The sequence below is a fragment of the Scyliorhinus torazame genome, chromosome 6 (assembly GCF_047496885.1).
Source record: "Scyliorhinus torazame isolate Kashiwa2021f chromosome 6, sScyTor2.1, whole genome shotgun sequence".
NCBI classification, from domain to species: domain Eukaryota; kingdom Metazoa; phylum Chordata; class Chondrichthyes; order Carcharhiniformes; family Scyliorhinidae; genus Scyliorhinus; species Scyliorhinus torazame.
Window position 1 is genome coordinate 11040624 of NC_092712.1, and position 20889 is coordinate 11061512.

Genomic DNA, 20889 nt, shown 5'->3' on the forward strand with positions numbered 1-20889 from the left:
ACACTCCCAGTACACTCCCAGTACACCCCTTTACACTCCCAGTACACTCACAGTACGCTCCCAGTACACCCCGTTACACTCCCAGTACACTCCCAGTACACCTCTTTACACTCCCAGTACACTCACAGTACGCTCCCAGTACACACCCAGTATACTCACAGTACACTCCCAGTATGCTGCCAGTATACCCCCAGTACACCCCCAGTATACCCCCAGTACACTCCCAGTACACACCCAGTACGCTCCCAGTACGCTCCCAGTACACCCCCAGTACACTCACAGTACACTCCGAGTATGCCCCCAGTACGCTCCCAGTACACCCCAGTACACCTCCAGTACACCCCTAGTACACCCCCAGTACACTCACAGTACACTACCAGTACACCCCCAGTACACCCCCAGTACACCCCCAGTACACTCCCAGTACACCCCCAGTACACTCCCAGTACATCCCCAGTACACTCCCAGTACACCCCTAGTACACCCCCAGTACACCCCCAGTACACCCCAAGTACACTCCCAGTACACTCCCAGTACGCCCCCAGTACACTCCCAGTACGCCCCCAGTACACTCCCAGTACACCCCCAGTACACCCCCAGTACACTCCCAGTACACCCCCAGAACGCTCCCAGTACGCTCCCAGTACGCCCCCAGTACGCTCCTGGTACACCCCCAGTACACTCCCAGTACACTCCCAGTATACCCCCAGTACCCTCCCAGTACGCTCCCAGTACACCCCCAGTACACTCCCAGTACGCTCCCAGTACGCTCCCAGTACACACCGGTACACTCCCAGTACAGTCCCAGTACACCCCCAGTACACTCACAGTACGCTCCCAGTACACCCCGTTACACTCCGAGTACACCCCTTTACACTCCCAGTACACTCACAGTACGCTCCCAGTACACCCCGTTCCACTCCCAGTACACTCCCAGTACACCTCTTTACACTCCCAGTACACTCCCAGTACACCCCCAGTACGCTCCCAGTACACTCCCAGTACACTCACAGTACACTCCCAGTATGCTCCCAGTATACCACCAGTACACCCCCAGTACACCCCCAGTACACTCCCAGTACGCTCCCAGTACACCCCCAGTACACTCACAGTACACTCCGAGTATGCCCCCAGTACGCTCCCAGTACACCCCAGTACATCTCCAGTACACCCCTAGTACACCCCCAGTACACTCACAGTACACTACCAGTACACCCCCAGTACACCCCCAGTACACCCCCAGTACACTCCCAGTACACCCCCAGTACACTCCCAGTACATCCCCAGTACACTCCCAGTACACCCCTAGTACACCCCCAGTACGCTCCCAGTACACCCCCAGTACACCCCCAGTACACCCCAAGTACACTCCCAGTACACTCCCAGAACGCCCCCAGTACACTCCCAGTACACCCCCAGTACACCCCCAGTACACTCCCAGTACACCTCCAGTACGCTCCCAGTACACTCCCAGGACGCCCCCAGTACCCTCCCAGTACGCTCCCAGTACACCCCCAGTACACTCCCAGTACGCTCCCAGTACGTTCTCAGTACACCCCCAGTACGCTCCCAGTACACCCCCAGTACACTCCCAGTACACCCCCAGTACACTCACAGTACTCCCCCAGTACACTCACAGTACACCCCCAGTACACCCCCAGTACACTCCCAGTACGCTCCCAGTACACCCCCAGTACACTCACAGTACACTCCGAGTATGCCCCCAGTACGCTCCCAGTACACCCCAGTACATCTCCAGTACACCCCTAGTACACCCCCAGTACACTCACAGTACACTACCAGTACACCCCCAGTACACCCCCAGTACACCCCCAGTACACTCCCAGTACACCCCCAGTACACTCCCAGTACATCCCCAGTACACTCCCAGTACACCCCTAGTACACCCCCAGTACGCTCCCAGTACACCCCCAGTACACCCCCAGTACACCCCAAGTACACTCCCAGTACACTCCCAGAACGCCCCCAGTACACTCCCAGTACACCCCCAGTACACCCCCAGTACACTCCCAGTACACCTCCAGTACGCTCCCAGTACACTCCCAGGACGCCCCCAGTACCCTCCCAGTACGCTCCCAGTACACCCCCAGTACACTCCCAGTACGCTCCCAGTACGTTCTCAGTACACCCCCAGTACGCTCCCAGTACACCCCCAGTACACTCCCAGTACACCCCCAGTACACTCACAGTACTCCCCCAGTACACTCACAGTACACCCCCAGTACGCTCCCAGTACACCCCCAGTACAACCCCAGTACACTCCCAGTACGCCCCCAGTACACCCCCGGTACACTCCCAGTACACCCCCAGTACGCTCCCAGTACACCCCCAGTACACTCCCAGTACACCCCCAGTACACTCACATTACACCCCCAGTACACTCACAGTACACTCCCAGTACACCCCCAGTACACCCCCAGTACACTCCCAGTACACCCCCAGTACGCTCCCAGTACACCCCCAGTACACTCCCAGTACACCCCCAGTACACTCACATTACACCCCCAGTACACTCACAGTACACCCCCAGTACATTCACAGTACACCCCCAGTACACTCCCAGTGCACCCCCAGTACACTCCCAGTACACTCCCAGTACACCCCCAGTACGCTCCCAGTACACCCCCAGTACACTCCCAGTACACCCCCAGTACGCTCCCAGTACACCCCCAGTACACTCACAGTACACCCCCAGTACACTCCCAGTACACTCACAGTACGGTCCCAGTACAGGCAAGCTGTCACTAAGGGCCAATCCAATTCAATTACAAGTTAATTTCCACAGCAGTGTGCATTAAAAATCTTGCTCAATGTTTTGGGGCCTGAAAACAGAGAAGGGAAATGTTTAACTGGATAAGGGATCTTTGGAATGTGGGGCACAGATGGGTAAATGGGATTGGGGATAGAATTTGGTGGAAAGGGCTGACTGGCCTGCTGACCCTCATGTCGTTCTGTTGCTGTGGTAACAGGTGTGGAGAGGTGGTATCGATTGGTCCTGGAGAAACACAGAATTTTGCCTGCAATGGGATGCTAGGCCGCTATGTTACCGTGGTGATACCAGGCCGTCCGGAATCCCTGGCTATCGCTGAGCTCACTGTGTATGGAACTGACCATCACCATCACTGAGACAGAGACCGGCCAATCACAAGGTTCGTGGCTGCGTAACTCAGGCTCAATACGCCCCCTCCCACCCCCTCCATCGGAAGTGACCCCTGGACAGAGTGACCCCTGGACAGAGAGACCCCTGGACAGAGAGTGACCCCTGGACAGAGAGTGACCCCTGGACAGAGTGTGACCCCTGGACAGAGAGTGACCCATGGACAGCGAGTGACCCCTGGACAGCGAGTGACCCCTGGACAGAGTGTGACCACTGGACAGCGAGTGACCTCTGGACAGCGAGTGACCCCTGGACAGCGAGTGACCCCTGGACAGCGAGTGACCTCTGGACAGCGAGTGACCCCTGGACAGTGAGTGACCCCTGGACAGAGAGTGACCCCTGGACAGAGAGTGACCTCTGGACAGCGAGTGACCCCTGGACAGAGAGTGACCCCTGGACAGCGAGTGACCTCTGGACAGAGAGTGACCCATGGACAGAGAGAGTGACCCCTGGACAGCGAGTGACCCCTGGACAGCAAGTGACCCCTGGACAGAGAGTGACCCCAGGACAGAGAGAGTGACCCCTGGACAGAGAGTGACCCCTGGACAGTGAGTGACCCCTGGACAGAGAGTGACCCCTGGACAGAGAGAGTGACCCCTGGACAGAGAGCGACCCCTGGACAGGCAGTGACCCCTGGACAGAGAGTGAACGCTGGACAGCGAGTGACCCCTGGACAGCGAGTGACCCCTGGACAGAGAGTGACCACTGGACAGAGAGTGACCCCTGGACAGAGAGTGACCCCTGGATAGAGAGTGACCCCATGGATGTGAGTGACCCCTGGACAGGGAGTGACCTCTGGACAGCGAGTGACCCCATGGACAGTGAGTGACCCCTGGACAGTGAGTGACCCCTGGACAGCGAGTGACCCCTTGACAGCGAGTGACCCCTGGACAGAGAGTGACCGCTGGACAGCGAGTGGCCCCTGGACACAGAGTGACCCCTGGACAGCGAGTGACCCCTGGACAGAGAGTGACCCCTGGACAGAGAGTGACCCCTGGATAGAGAGTGGCCCCTGGACAGAGAGTGACCCCTGGTCAGCAAGTGACCCATGGACAGCGAGTGACCCCTGGACAGCGAGTGACCCCTGGACAGAGAGTGACCCCTGGACAGAGAGAGTGACCCCTGGACAGCAAGCGACCCCTAGACAGGGAGTGACCCCTGGACAGAGAGAGTGACGCCTGGACAGCGAGCGACCCCTGAACAGGGAGTGACTCCTGGACAGAGAGTGACCGCTGGACAGCGAGTGACCCCTGGACAGAGAGTGGCCCCTGGACAGTGAGTGACCCCTGGACAGAGAGTGACCCCTGGACAGAGAGAGTGACCCCTGGACAGCGAGCGACCCCTGGACAGGCAGTGACCCCTGGACAGAGAGTGACCGCTGGACAGCGAGTGACCCCTGGACAGCGAGTGACCCCTGGACAGAGAGTGACCGCTGGACAGAGAGTGACCCCTGGACAGAGAGTGACCCCTGGACAGAGAGTGACCCCATGGACAGTGAGTGACCCCTGGACAGGGAGTGACCCCTGGACAGAGAGTGACCCCTGGACAGAGAGTGACCCCATGGACAGTGAGTGACCCCTGGACAGTGAGTGACCCCTGGACAGCGAGTGACCCCTTGACAGCGAGTGACCCCTGGACAGATAGTGACCGTTGGACAGCGAGTGACCACTGGACACAGAGTGACCCCTGGACAGAGAGTGACTCCTGGACAGAGAGTGAACCCTGGTCAGCGAGTGACCCCTGGACAGCGAGTGACCCCTGGACAGCGAGTGACCCCTGGACAGAGAGTGACCCCTGGACAGAGAGAGTGACCCCTGGACAGCGAGCGACCCCTGGACAGGGAGTGACCCCTGGACAGAGAGTGACCGCTGGACAGCGAGTGACCCCTGGACAGCGAGTGACCCCTGTACAGAGTGACCGCTGGACAGAGAGTGGCCCCTGGACAGAGAGTGGCCCCTGGACAGGGAGTGACCCCTGGACAGCGAGTGACCCCTTGACAGCGAGTGACCCCTGGACAGAGAGTGACCGCTGGACAGCGAGTGGCCCCTGGACACAGAGTGACCCCTGGACAGAGAGTGACCGCTGGACAGCGAGTGACCCCTGGACAGAGAGTGACCCCTGGACAGAGAGTGACCCCTGGACAGAGAGTGGCCCCTGGACAGAGAGTGACCCCTGGTCAGCGAGTGACCCCTGGACAGCGAGTGACCCCTGGACAGAGAGAGTGACCCCTGGACAGCGAGCGACCCCTGGACAGGGAGTGACCCCTGGACAGAGAGAGTGACGCCTGGACAGCGAGCGACCCCTGGACAGGGAGTGACCCCTGGACAGAGAGTGACCGCTGGACAGTGAGTGACCCCTGGTCAGAGAGTGGCCCCTGGACAGAGAGTGACCCCTGGACAGTGAGTGACCCCTGGACAGAGAGTGACCCCTGGACAGAGAGAGTGACCCCTGGACAGCGAGCGACCCCTGGACAGGCAGTGACCCCTGGACAGAGAGTGACCGCTGGACAGCGAGTGACCCCTGGACAGATAGTGACCGCTGGACAGAGAGTGACCCCTGGATAGAGAGTGGCCCCTGGACAGAGAGTGACCCCTGGTCAGCAAGTGACCCATGGACAGCGAGTGACCCCTGGACAGCGAGTGACCCCTGGACAGAGAGTGACCCCTGGACAGAGAGAGTGACCCCTGGACAGCAAGCGACCCCTAGACAGGGAGTGACCCCTGGACAGAGAGAGTGACGCCTGGACAGCGAGCGACCCCTGAACAGGGAGTGACTCCTGGACAGAGAGTGACCGCTGGACAGCGAGTGACCCCTGGACAGAGAGTGGCCCCTGGACAGTGAGTGACCCCTGGACAGAGAGTGACCCCTGGACAGAGAGAGTGACCCCTGGACAGCGAGCGACCCCTGGACAGGCAGTGACCCCTGGACAGAGAGTGACCGCTGGACAGCGAGTGACCCCTGGACAGCGAGTGACCCCTGGACAGAGAGTGACCGCTGGACAGAGAGTGACCCCTGGACAGAGAGTGACCCCTGGACAGAGAGTGACCCCATGGACAGTGAGTGACCCCTGGACAGGGAGTGACCCCTGGACAGAGAGTGACCCCTGGACAGAGAGTGACCCCATGGACAGTGAGTGACCCCTGGACAGTGAGTGACCCCTGGACAGCGAGTGACCCCTTGACAGCGAGTGACCCCTGGACAGATAGTGACCGTTGGACAGCGAGTGACCACTGGACACAGAGTGACCCCTGGACAGAGAGTGACTCCTGGACAGAGAGTGAACCCTGGTCAGCGAGTGACCCCTGGACAGCGAGTGACCCCTGGACAGCGAGTGACCCCTGGACAGAGAGTGACCCCTGGACAGAGAGAGTGACCCCTGGACAGCGAGCGACCCCTGGACAGGGAGTGACCCCTGGACAGAGAGTGACCGCTGGACAGCGAGTGACCCCTGGACAGCGAGTGACCCCTGTACAGAGTGACCGCTGGACAGAGAGTGGCCCCTGGACAGAGAGTGGCCCCTGGACAGGGAGTGACCCCTGGACAGCGAGTGACCCCTTGACAGCGAGTGACCCCTGGACAGAGAGTGACCGCTGGACAGCGAGTGGCCCCTGGACACAGAGTGACCCCTGGACAGAGAGTGACCGCTGGACAGCGAGTGACCCCTGGACAGAGAGTGACCCCTGGACAGAGAGTGACCCCTGGACAGAGAGTGGCCCCTGGACAGAGAGTGACCCCTGGTCAGCGAGTGACCCCTGGACAGCGAGTGACCCCTGGACAGAGAGAGTGACCCCTGGACAGCGAGCGACCCCTGGACAGGGAGTGACCCCTGGACAGAGAGAGTGACGCCTGGACAGCGAGCGACCCCTGGACAGGGAGTGACCCCTGGACAGAGAGTGACCGCTGGACAGTGAGTGACCCCTGGTCAGAGAGTGGCCCCTGGACAGAGAGTGACCCCTGGACAGTGAGTGACCCCTGGACAGAGAGTGACCCCTGGACAGAGAGAGTGACCCCTGGACAGCGAGCGACCCCTGGACAGGCAGTGACCCCTGGACAGAGAGTGACCGCTGGACAGCGAGTGACCCCTGGACAGATAGTGACCGCTGGACAGAGAGTGACCCCTGGACAGAGAGTGACCCCTGGACAGAGAGTGACCCCATGGACAGTGAGTGACCCCTGGACAGGGAGTGACCCCTGGACAGAGAGTGACCCCTGTACAGAGAGTGACCCCTGGACAGAGAGTGACCCCTTGACAGCGAGTGACCCCTGGACAGAGAGTGACCGCTGGACAGCGAGTGACCCCTGGACACAGAGTGACCCCTGGACAGAGAGTGACCCCTGGACAGCGAGCGACCCCTGGACAGAGAGTGACCCCTGGACAGAGAGTGACCCCTGGTCTGCGAGTGACCCCTGGACAGCGAGTGACCCCTGGACAGCGAGTGATCCCTGGACAGAGAGTGACCCCTGGACAGAGAGAGTGACCCCTGGACAGCGAGCGACCCCTGGACAGGGAGTGACCCCTGGACAGAGAGTGACTGCTGGACAGCGAGTGACCCATGGACAGCGAGTGACCCCTGGACAGAGAGTGACCGCTGGACAGAGAGTGGCCCCTGGACAGAGAGTGACCCCTGGACAGGGAGTGACCCCTGGACAGCGAGTGACCCCTGGACAGAGAGTGGCCCCTGGACAGAGAGTGACCCCTGGACAGGGAGTGACCCCTGGACAGGGAGTGACCCCTGGACAGAGAGTGACCCCATGGACAGTGAGTGACCCCTGGACAGGGAGTGACCCCTGGACAGAGAGTGACCCTTGGACAGAGAGTGACCCCTGGACAGAGAGTGACCCCATGGACAGTGAGTAACCCCTGGACAGTGAGTGACCCCTGGACAGCGAGTGACCCCTGGAAAGAGAGTGACCGCTGGACAGCGAGTGACCCCTGGACAGAGAGTGATCCCTGGACAGAGGGTGACCCCTGGACAGCGAGTGACCCCTGGACAGAGAGTGACCCCTGGTCAGAGAGTGACCCCTGGACAGAGTGACCCCTGGACAGCGAGTGAGCCCTGGACAGCGAGTGACCCCTGGACAGAGAGTGACCCCTGGACAGAGTGAGCCCTGGACAGCGAGTGACCCCTGGACAGAGAATGACCCCTGGACAGAGAGTGACCCCATGGACAGTGAGTGACCCCTGGACAGAGAGTGACCCCTGGAATGAGAGTGAACCCATGGACAGTGAGTGACCCCTGGACAGTGAGTGACCCCTGGACAGCGAGTGACCCCTTGACAGCGAGTGACCCCTGGACAGAGAGTGACCGCTGGACAGCGAGTGACCCCTGGACAGAGAGTGACCCCTGGACAGAGAGTGACCCCTGGACAGCGAGCGACCCCTGGACAGGGAGTGACCCCTGGACAGAGAGAGTGACGCCTGGACAGCGAGCGACCCCTGGACAGGGAGTGACCCCTGGACAGAGAGTGACCGCTGGACAGCGAGTGACCCCTGGACAGAGAGTGGCCCCTGGACAGAGAGTGACCCCTGGACAGTGAGTGACCCCTGGACAGAGAGTGACCCCTGGACAGAGAGAGTGACCCCTGGACAGAGAGCGACCCCTGGACAGGCAGTGACCCCTGGACAGAGAGTGAACGCTGGACAGCGAGTGACCCCTGGACAGCGAGTGACCCCTGGACAGAGAGTGACCGCTGGACAGAGAGTGACCCCTGGACAGAGAGTGACCCCTGGATAGAGAGTGACCCCATGGATGTGAGTGACCCCTGGACAGGGAGTGACCCCTGGACAGCGAGTGACCCCATGGACAGTGAGTGACCCCTGGACAGTGAGTGACCCCTGGACAGCGAGTGACCCCTTGACAGCGAGTGACCCCTGGACAGAGAGTGACCGCTGGACAGCGAGTGGCCCCTGGACACAGAGTGACCCCTGGACAGCGAGTGACCCCTGGACAGAGAGTGACCCCTGGACAGAGAGTGACCCCTGGACAGAGAGTGGCCCCTGGACAGAGAGTGACCCCTGGTCAGCGAGTGACCCATGGACAGCGAGTGACCCCTGGACAGCGAGTGACCCCTGGACAGAGAGTGACCCCTGGACAGAGAGAGTGACCCCTGGACAGCAAGCGACCCCTAGACAGGGAGTGACCCCTGGACAGAGAGAGTGACGCCTGGACAGCGAGCGACCCCTGGACAGGGAGTGACTCCTGGACAGAGAGTGACCGCTGGACAGCGAGTGACCCCTGGACAGAGAGTGGCCCCTGGACAGTGAGTGACCCCTGGACAGAGAGTGACCCCTGGACAGAGAGAGTGACCCCTGGACAGCGAGCGACCCCTGGCCAGGCAGTGACCCCTGGACAGAGAGTGACCGCTGGACAGCGAGTGACCCCTGGACAGCGAGTGACCCCTGGACAGAGAGTGACCGCTGGACAGAGAGTGACCCCTGGACAGAGTGTGACCCCTGGACAGAGAGTGACCCCATGGACAGTGAGTGACCCCTGGACAGGGAGTGACCCCTGGACAGAGAGTGACCCCTGGACAGAGAGTGACCCCATGGACAGTGAGTGACCCCTGGACAGTGAGTGACCCCTGGACAGCGAGTGACCCCTTGACAGCGAGTGACCCCTGGACAGAGAGTGACCGCTGGACAGCGAGTGACCCCTGGACACAGAGTGACCCCTGGACAGAGAGTGACTCCTGGACAGAGAGTGAACCCTGGTCAGCGAGTGACCCCTGGACAGCGAGTGACCCCTGGACAGCGAGTGACCCCTGGACAGAGAGTGACCCCTGGACAGAGAGAGTGACCCCTGGACAGCGAGCGACCCCTGGACAGGGAGTGACCCCTGGACAGAGAGTGACCGCTGGACAGCGAGTGACCCCTGGACAGCGAGTGACCCCTGTACAGAGTGACCGCTGGACAGAGAGTGGCCCCTGGACAGAGAGTGGCCCCTGGACAGGGAGTGACCCCTGGACAGCGAGTGACCCCTTGACAGCGAGTGACCCCTGGACAGAGAGTGACCGCTGGACAGCGAGTGGCCCCTGGACACAGAGTGACCCCTGGACAGAGAGTGACCGCTGGACAGCGAGTGACCCCTGGACAGAGAGTGACCCCTGGACAGAGAGTGACCCCTGAACAGAGAGTGGCCCCTGGACAGAGAGTGACCCCTGGTCAGCGAGTGACCCCTGGACAGCGAGTGACCCCTGGACAGAGAGAGTGACCCCTGGACAGCGAGCGACCCCTGGACAGGGAGTGACCCCTGGACAGAGAGAGTGACGCCTGGACAGCGAGCGACCCCTGGACAGGGAGTGACCCCTGGACAGAGAGTGACCGCTGGAAAACGAGTGACCCCTGGTCAGAGAGTGGCCCCTGGACAGAGAGTGACCCCTGGACAGTGAGTGACCCCTGGACAGAGAGTGACCCCTGGACAGAGAGAGTGACCCCTGGACAGCAAGCGACCCCTGGACAGGCAGTGACCCCTGGACAGAGAGTGACCGCTGGACAGCGAGTGACCCCTGGACAGGCAGTGACCCCTGGACAGAGAGTGACCCCTGGACAGAGAGAGTGACCCCTGGACAGAGAGCGACCCCTGGACAGGCAGTGACCCCTGGACAGAGAGTGAACGCTGGACAGCGAGTGACCCCTGGACAGCGAGTGACCCCTGGACAGAGAGTGACCGCTGGACAGAGAGTGACCCCTGGACAGAGAGTGACCCCTGGATAGAGAGTGACCCCATGGATGTGAGTGACCCCTGGACAGGGAGTGACCCCTGGACAGCGAGTGACCCCATGGACAGTGAGTGACCCCTGGACAGTGAGTGACCCCTGGACAGCGAGTGACCCCTTGACAGCGAGTGACCCCTGGACAGAGAGTGACCGCTGGACAGCGAGTGGCCCCTGGACACAGAGTGACCCCTGGACAGCGAGTGACCCCTGGACAGAGAGTGACCCCTGGACAGAGAGTGACCCCTGGACAGAGAGTGGCCCCTGGACAGAGAGTGACCCCTGGTCAGCGAGTGACCCATGGACAGCGAGTGACCCCTGGACAGCGAGTGACCCCTGGACAGAGAGTGACCCCTGGACAGAGAGAGTGACCCCTGGACAGCAAGCAACCCCTAGATAGGGAGTGACCCCTGGACAGAGAGAGTGACGCCTGGACAGCGAGCGACCCCTGGACAGGGAGTGACTCCTGGACAGAGAGTGACCGCTGGACAGCGAGTGACCCCTGGACAGAGAGTGGCCCCTGGACAGTGAGTGACCCCTGGACAGAGAGTGACCCCTGGACAGAGAGAGTGACCCCTGGACGGCGAGCGACCCCTGGACAGGCAGTGACCCCTGGACAGAGAGTGACCGCTGGACAGCGAGTGACCCCTGGACAGCGAGTGACCCCTGGACAGAGAGTGACCACTGGACAGAGAGTGACCCCTGGACAGAGAGTGACCCCTGGACAGAGAGTGACCCCATGGACAGTGAGTGACCCCTGGACAGGGAGTGACCCCTGGACAGAGAGTGACCCCTGGACAGAGAGTGACCCCATGGACAGTGAGTGACCCCTGGACAGTGAGTGACCCCTGGACAGCGAGTGACCCCTTGACAGCGAGTGACCCCTGGACAGAGAGTGACCGCTGGACAGCGAGTGACCCCTGGACACAGAGTGACCCCTGGACAGAGAGTGACTCCTGGACAGAGAGTGAACCCTGGTCAGCGAGTGACCCCTGGACAGCGAGTGACCCCTGGACAGCGAGTGACCCCTGGACAGAGAGTGACCCCTGGACAGAGAGAGTGACCCCTGGACAGCGAGCGACCCCTGGACAGGGAGTGACCCCTGGACAGAGAGGGACCGCTGGACAGCGAGTGACCCCTGGACAGGGAGTGACCCCTGTACAGAGTGACCGCTGGACAGAGAGTGGCCCCTGGACAGAGAGTGGCCCCTGGACAGGGAGTGACCCCTGGACAGCGAGTGACCCCTTGACAGCGAGTGACCCCTGGACAGAGAGTGACCGCTGGACAGCGAGTGGCCCCTGGACACAGAGTGACCCCTGGACAGAGAGTGACCGCTGGACAGCGAGTGACCCCTGGACAGAGAGTGACCCCTGGACAGAGAGTGACCCCTGGACAGAGAGTGGCCCCTGGACAGAGAGTGACCCCTGGTCAGCGAGTGACCCCTGGACAGCGAGTGACCCCTGGACAGAGAGAGTGACCCCTGGACAGCGAGCGACCCCTGGACAGGGAGTGACCCCTGGACAGAGAGAGTGACGCCTGGACAGCGAGCGACCCCTGGACAGGGAGTGACCCCTGGACAGAGAGTGACCGCTGGACAGCGAGTGACCCCTGGTCAGAGAGTGGCCCCTGGACAGAGAGTGACCCCTGGACAGTGAGTGACCCCTGGACAGAGAGTGACCCCTGGACAGAGAGAGTGACCCCTGGACAGCGAGCGACCCCTGGACAGGCAGTGACCCCTGGACAGAGAGTGACCGCTGGACAGCGAGTGACCCCTGGACAGATAGTGACCGCTGGACAGAGAGTGACCCCTGGACAGAGAGTGACCCCTGGACAGAGAGTGACCCCAAGGACAGTGAGTGACCCCTGGACAGGGAGTGACCCCTGGACAGAGAGTGACCCCTGGACAGAGAGTGACCCCTGGACAGAGAGTGACCCCTTGACAGCGAGTGACCGCTGGACAGCGAGTGACCCCTGGACACAGAGTGACCCCTGGACAGAGAGTGACCCCTGGACAGCGAGCGACCCCTGGACAGAGAGTGACCCCTGGACAGAGAGTGACCCCTGGTCTGCGAGTGACCCCTGGACAGCGAGTGACCCCTGGACAGCGAGTGATCCCTGGACAGAGAGTGACCCCTGGACAGAGAGAGTGACCCCTGGACAGCGAGCGACCCCTGGACAGGGAGTGACCCCTGGACAGAGAGTGACCGCTGGACAGCGAGTGACCCATGGACAGCGAGTGACCCCTGGACAGAGAGTGACCGCTGGACAGAGAGTGGCCCCTGGACAGAGAGTGACCCCTGGACAGGGAGTGACCCCTGGACAGCGAGTGACCCCTGGACAGAGAGTGGCCCCTGGACAGAGAGTGACCCCGGACAGGGAGTGACCCCTGGACAGGGAGTGACCCCTGGACAGAGAGTGACCCCATGGACAGTGAGTGACCCCTGGACAGGGAGTGACCCCTGGACAGAGAGTGACCCTTGGACAGAGAGTGACCCCTGGACAGAGAGTGACCCCATGGACAGTGAGTAACCCCTGGACAGTGAGTGACCCCTGGACAGCGAGTGACCCCTGGAAAGAGAGTGACCGCTGGACAGCGAGTGACCCCTGGACAGAGAGTGATCCCTGGACAGAGGGTGACCCCTGGACAGCGAGTGACCACTGGACAGAGAGTGACCCCTGGTCAGAGAGTGACCCCTGGACAGAGTGACCCCTGGACAGCGAGTGACCCCTGGACAGCGAGTGACCCCTGGACAGAAAGTGACCCCTGGACAGAGTGACCCCTGGACAGCGAGTGACCCCTGGACAGAGAGTGACCCCTGGACAGAGAGTGACCCCATGGACAGTGAGTGACCCCTGGACAGAGAGTGACCCCTGGACAGAGAGTGAACCCATGGACAGTGAGTGACCCCTGGACAGTGAGTGACCCCTGGACAGCGAGTGACCCCTTGACAGCGAGTGACCCCTGGACAGAGAGTGACCGCTGGACAGCGAGTGACCCCTGGACAGAGAGTGACCCCTGGACAGAGAGTGACCCCTGGACAGCGAGCGACCCCTGGACAGGGAGTGACCCCTGGACAGAGAGAGTGACGCCTGGACAGCGAGCGACCCCTGGACAGGGAGTGACCCCTGGACAGAGAGTGACCGCTGGACAGCGAGTGACCCCTGGACAGAGAGTGGCCCCTGGAAAGAGAGTGACCCCTGGACAGTGAGTGACCCCTGGACAGAGAGTGACCCCTGGACAGAGAGAGTGACCCCTGGACAGCGAGTGACCCCTAGACAGGGAGTGACCCCTGGACAGAGAGTGAACCCATGGACAGTGAGTGACCCCTGGACAGTGAGTGACCCCTGGACAGCGAGTGACCCCTTGACAGCGAGTGACCCCTGGACAGAGAGTGACCGCTGGACAGCGAGTGACCCCTGGACAGAGAGTGACCCCTGCACAGAGAGTGACCACTGGACAGCGAGCGACCCCTGGACAGGGAGTGACCCCTGGACAGAGAGAGTGACGCTTGGACAGCGAGCGACCCCTGGACAGGGAGTGACCCCTGGACAGAGAGTGACCCCTGGACAGCGAGTGACCGCTGGACAGCGAGTGACCCCTGGACACAGAGTGACCCCTGGACAGAGAGTGACTCCTGGACAGAGAGTGAACCCTGGTCAGCGAGTGACCCCTGGACAGCGAGTGACCCCTGGACAGCGAGTGACCCCTGGACAGAGAGTGACCCCTGGACAGAGAGAGTGACCCCTGGACAGCGAGCGACCCCTGGACAGGGAGTGACCCCTGGATAGAGAGTGACCGCTGGACAGAGAGTGAACCCATGGACAGTGAGTGACCCCTGGACAGTGAGTGACCCCTGGACAGCGAGTGACCCCTTGACAGCGAGTGACCCCTGGACAGAGAGTGACCGCTGGACAGCGAGTGACCCCTGGACAGAGAGTGACCCCTGGACAGAGAGTGACCCCTGGACAGCGAGCGACCCCTGGACAGGGAGTGACCCCTGGACAGAGAGAGTGACGCCTGGACCGCGAGCGACCCCTGGACAGGGAGTGACCCCTGGACAGAGAGTGACCGCTGGACAGCGAGTGACCCCTGGACAGAGAGTGGCCCCTGGACAGAGAGTGACCCCTGGACAGTGAGTGACCCCTGGACAGAGAGTGACCCCTGGACAGAGAGAGTGACCCCTGGACAGCGAGTGACCCCTAGACAGGGAGTGACCCCTGGACAGAGAGTGAACCCATGGACAGTGAGTGACCCCTGGACAGTGAGTGACCCCTGGACAGCGAGTGACCCCTTGACAGCGAGTGACCCCTGGACAGAGAGTGACCGCTGGACAGCGAGTGACCCCTGGACAGAGAGTGACCCCTGCACAGAGAGTGACCCCTGGACAGCGAGCGACCCCTGGACAGGGAGTGACCCCTGGACAGAGAGAGTGACGCCTGGACAGCGAGCGACCCCTGGACAGGGAGTGACCCCTGGACAGAGAGTGACCCCTGGACAGCGAGTGACCCCTGGACAGAGAGTGACCGCTGGACAGCGAGTGACCCCTGGACAGAGAGTGACCGCTGGACAGAGAGTGACCCCTGGACAGAGAGTGACCGCTGGACAGAGAGTGACCCCTGGACAGAGAGTGACCCCTGGACAGAGAGTGGCCCCTGGACAGAGAGTGACCGCTGGACAGCGAGTGACCCCTGGACACAGAGTGACCCCTGGACAGAGAGTGACTCCTGGACAGAGAGTGAACCCTGGTCAGCGAGTGACCCCTGGACAGCGAGTGACCCCTGGACAGCGAGTGACCCCTGGACAGAGAGTGACCCCTGGACAGAGAGAGTGACCCCTGGACAGCGAGCGACCCCTGGACAGGGAGTGACCCCTGGACAGAGAGTGACCGCTGGACAGCGAGTGACCCCTGGACAGCGAGTGACCCCTGTACAGAGTGACCGCTGGACAGAGAGTGGCCCCTGGACAGAGAGTGGCCCCTGGACAGGGAGTGACCCCTGGACAGCGAGTGACCCCTTGACAGCGAGTGACCCCTGGACAGAGAGTGACCGCTGGACAGCGAGTGGCCCCTGGACACAGAGTGACCCCTGGACAGAGAGTGACCGCTGGACAGCGAGTGACCCCTGGACAGAGAGTGACCCCTGGACAGAGAGTGACCCCTGGACAGAGAGTGGCCCCTGGACAGAGAGTGACCCCTGGTCAGCGAGTGACCCCTGGACAGCGAGTGACCCCTGGACAGAGAGAGTGACCCCTGGACAGCGAGCGACCCCTGGACAGGGAGTGACCCCTGGACAGAGAGAGTGACGCCTGGACAGCGAGCGACCCCTGGACAGGGAGTGACCCCTGGACAGAGAGTGACCGCTGGACAGCGAGTGACCCCTGGTCAGAGAGTGGCCCCTGGACAGAGAGTGACCCCTGGACAGTGAGTGACCCCTGGACAGAGAGTGACCCCTGGACAGAGAGAGTGACCCCTGGACAGCGAGCGACCCCTGGACAGGCAGTGACCCCTGGACAGAGAGTGACCGCTGGACAGCGAGTGACCCCTGGACAGATAGTGACCGCTGGACAGAGAGTGACCCCTGGACAGAGAGTGACCCCTGGACAGAGAGTGACCCCATGGACAGTGAGTGACCCCTGGACAGGGAGTGACCCCTGGACAGAGAGTGACCCCTGGACAGAGAGTGACCCCTGGACAGAGAGTGACCCCTTGACAGCGAGTGACCCCTGGACAGAGAGTGACCGCTGGACAGCGAGTGACCCCTGGACACAGAGTGACCCCTGGACAGAGAGTGACCCCTGGACAGCGAGCGACCCCTGGACAGAGAGTGACCCCTGGACAGAGAGTGACCCCTGGTCTGCGAGTGACCCCTGGACAGCGAGTGACCCCTGGACAGCGAGTGATCCCTGGACAGAGAGTGACCCCTGGACAGAGAGAGTGACCCCTGGACAGCGAGCGACCCCTGGACAGGGATTGACCCCTGGACAGAGAGTGACCCCTGGACAGAGAGAGTGACCCCTGGACAGCGAGCGACCCCTGGACAGGCAGTGACCCCTGGACAGAGAGTGACCGCTGGACAGCGAGTGACCCCTGGACAGATAGTGACCGCTGGACAGAGAGTGACCCCTGGACAGAGAGTGACCCCTGGACAGAGAGTGACCCCATGGACAGTGAGTGACCCCTGGACAGGGAGTGACCCCTGGACAGAGAGTGACCCCTGGACAGAGAGTGACCCCTGGACAGAGAGTGACCCCTTGACAGCGAGTGACCCCTGGACAGAGAGTGACCGCTGGACAGCGAGTGACCCCTGGACACAGAGTGACCCCTGGACAGAGAGTGACCCCTGGACAGCGAGCGACCCCTGGACAGAGAGTGACCCCTGGACAGAGAGTGACCCCTGGTCTGCGAGTGACCCCTGGACAGCGAGTGACCCCTGGACAGCGAGTGATCCCTGGACAGAGAGTGACCCCTGGACAGAGAGAGTGACCCCTGGACAGCGAGCGACCCCTGGACAGGGAGTGACCCCTGGACAGAGAGTGACTGCTGGACAGCGAGTGACCCATGGACAGCGAGTGACCCCTGGACAGAGAGTGACCGCTGGACAGAGAGTGGCCCCTGGACAGAGAGTGACCCCTGGACAGGGAGTGACCCCTGGACAGCGAGTGACCCCTGGACAGAGAGTGGCCCCTGGACAGAGAGTGACCCCTGGACAGGGAGTGACCCCTGGACAGGGAGTGACCCCTGGTCAGAGAGTGACCCCATGGACAGTGAGTGACCCCTGGACAGGGAGTGACCCCTGGACAGAGAGTGACCCTTGGACAGAGAGTGACCCCTGGACAGAGAGTGACCCCATGGACAGTGAGTAACCCCTGGACAGTGAGTGACCCCTGGACAGCGAGTGACCCCTGGAAAGAGAGTGACCGCTGGACAGCGAGTGACCCCTGGACAGAGAGTGATCCCTGGACAGAGGGTGACCCCTGGACAGCGAGTGACCCCTGGACAGAGAGTGACCCCTGGTCAGAGAGTGACCCCTGGACAGAGTGACCCCTGGACAGCGAGTAACCCCTGGACAGCGAGTGACCCCTGGACAGAAAGTGACCCCTGGACAGAGTGACCCCTGGACAGCGAGTGACCCCTGGACAGAGAGTGACCCCTGGACAGAGAGTGACCCCATGGACAGTGAGTGACCCCTGGACAGAGAGTGACCCCTGGACAGAGAGTGAACCCATGGACAGTGAGTGACCCCTGGACAGTGAGTGACCCCTGGACAGCGAGTGACCCCTTGACAGCGAGTGACCCCTGGACAGAGAGTGACCGCTGGACAGCGAGTGACCCCTGGACAGAGAGTGACCCCTGGACAGAGAGTGACCCCTGGACAGCGAGCGACCCCTGGACAGGGAGTGACCCCTGGACAGAGAGAGTGACGCCTGGACAGCGAGCGACCCCTGGACAGGGAGTGACCCCTGGACAGAGAGTGACCGCTGGACAGCGAGTGACCCCTGGACAGAGAGTGGCCCCTGGACAGAGAGTGACCCCTGGACAGTGAGTGACCCCTGGACAGAGAGTGACCCCTGGACAGAGAGAGTGACCCCTGGACAGCGAGTGACCCCTAGACAGGGAGTGACCCCTGGACAGAGAGTGAACCCATGGACAGTGAGTGACCCCTGGACAGTGAGTGACCCCTGGACATCGAGTGACCCCTTGACAGCGAGTGACCCCTGGACAGAGAGTGACCGCTGGACAGCGAGTGACCCCTGGACAGAGAGTGACCCCTGCACAGAGAGTGACCCCTGGACAGCGAGCGACCCCTGGACAGGGAGTGACCCCTGGACAGAGAGAGTGACGCCTGGACAGCGAGCGACCCCTGGACAGGGAGTGACCCCTGGACAGAGAGTGACCGCTGGACAGCGAGTGACCCCTGGACAGAGAGTGGCCCCTGGACAGAGAGTGACCCCTGGACAGTGAGTGACCCCTGGACAGAGAGTGACCCCTGGACAGAGAGAGTGACCCCTGGACAGCGAGTGACCCCTGGACAGGCAGTGACCCCTGGACAGAGAGTGACCCCTGGACAGCGAGTGACCCCTGGACAGCGAGTGACCCCTGGACAGAGAGTGACCGCTGGACAGCGAGTGACCCCTGGACAGAGAGTGACCGCTGGACAGAGAGTGACCCCTGGACAGAGAGTGACCGCTGGTCAGAGAGTGACCCCATGGACAGTGAGTGACCCCTGGACAGGGAGTGACCCCTGGACAGAGAGTGACCCCTGGACAGAGAGTGACCCCTGACCAGAGATTGACCCCATGGACAGTGAGTGACCCCTGGACAGTGAGTGACCCCTGGACAGCGAGTGATCCCTTGACAGCGAGTGACCCCTGGACACAGAGTGACCCCTGGACAGAGAGTGACCCCTGGACACAGAGTGACCCCTGGACAGCGAGTGACCCCTGGACAGTGAGTGACCCCTGGACAGCGAGTGACCCCTGGACAGAGAGTGACCCCTGGACAGAGAGTGACCCCTGGACAGCGAGTGACCCCTGGACAGAGAGTGACCCCTGGACAGAGAGTGACCCCTGGACAGAGTGACCCCTGGACAACGAGTGACCCCTGGACAGCGAGTGACCCCTGGACAGAGAGTGACCCCTGGACAGAGTGAACCCTGGACAGCGAGTGACCCCTGGACAGCGAGTGACCCCTGGACAGCGAGTGACCCCTGGACAGCGAGTGACCCCTGGACAGCGAGTGACCCCTGGACAGCCTGCTCTCAGTGTTGTGAAGATCCTGATGGGTGAATGTTTTGTGATTTGCTGTAGGACTGTGACTGCCGGCAGTGTCCACTCTGCAGCCTCTTCTGATTCGCTCGTCCACGGGACCTTCGGACCTTTCATTGTGTCTCCTGTGTGAACATTACCACGTGCGGTGTTTCTGGAATGTTCTGACATTGCCTCCTCAGCTTCAGGTGGAATGTGCTCGCGTTCTGTGGAATACTCTCTGTTTAATAAAGTCATCTGACCCCCTCAGACTATTTGTTTATTAACCCAAAGCTCACACTGGGACAGTAACCTGGGAAATGGCGGTCAGCTTGGGACTTGTTCTCGAGAGGATTTGAGTGCGGGAGTAGGGACGCTGCATCATACAGGGCCTTGGTGAGGCCGCACCTTGAGAATTGTGTGCCGTTTTGGTCTCCTCGCTTGAGGAAGGGCCCAATAAGAAGTCTTACAACACCAGGTTAAATTCCAACAGGTTTGTTTCGAATCACTAGCTTTCGGAGCGCTGCTCCTTCCTCAGGTGAGTGGAGTTTGAGGAAGGACAGTGTTGTTATTGAGGCCAGCGAACATTCACCCGACCAATTCCCGGGATAGCAGGACTGACATATGGAGAAATACTGGATTTGGATTTGTTTATTGTCACGTGTACCGAGGGACAGTGAAAAGTATTTTTCTGCGAGCAGCTCAACAGATCATTAAGTACATGGGAAGAAAAGGGAATAAAAGAAAATACATAATAGGGCAACACAACATATACAATGTAACTACATAAGCACTGGCATCGGATGAAGCATACAGGGTGTAGTGTTAATGAAATCAGTCCATAAGAGGGTCATTTAGGAGTCTGGTGACAGTGGGGAAGAAGCTGTTTTTGAGTCTGTTCGTGCGTGTTCTCAGACTTCTGTATCTCCTGCCCGATGGAAGAAGCTGGAAGAGTGAGTAAGCCGGGCGGGAGGGGTCTTTGATTATACTGCCCGCTTTCCCCAGGCAGCGGGAGGTGTAGATGGAGTCAATGGATGGGAGGCAGGTTCGTGTGATGGACTGGGCGGTGTTCACGACTCTCTGAAGTTTCTTGCGGTCCTGGGCCGAGCAGTTGCCATACCAGGCTGTGATGCAGCCGGGTAGGATGCTTTCTATGGTGCATCTGTAGAAGGATCGACTGGGATTGTACTGACCAGAGTTTAGAAGAATGAGAGGGGATCTCATAGAAACATCTAAAATCCTGATGGGACTGGGC

General features: G+C 61.3%; 1 protein-coding gene across 1 annotated transcript in view; it reads left to right on the top strand.

Moving 5' to 3' along the window:
- The window catches only part of LOC140424669 (fucolectin-4-like), a 55997-nt gene extending 36093 nt beyond the window's left edge, over positions 1–19904 (top strand). The window contains exons 4-5 of the mRNA XM_072507932.1: positions 2991–3170; positions 19698–19904. Of these exons, the coding sequence (XP_072364033.1) occupies positions 2991–3147 (157 nt within the window). The 3' untranslated portion in view covers positions 3148–3170; positions 19698–19904. The remainder of the gene's footprint in view (positions 1–2990; positions 3171–19697) is intronic.
- Positions 19905–20889: the final 985 nt, after the last annotated feature.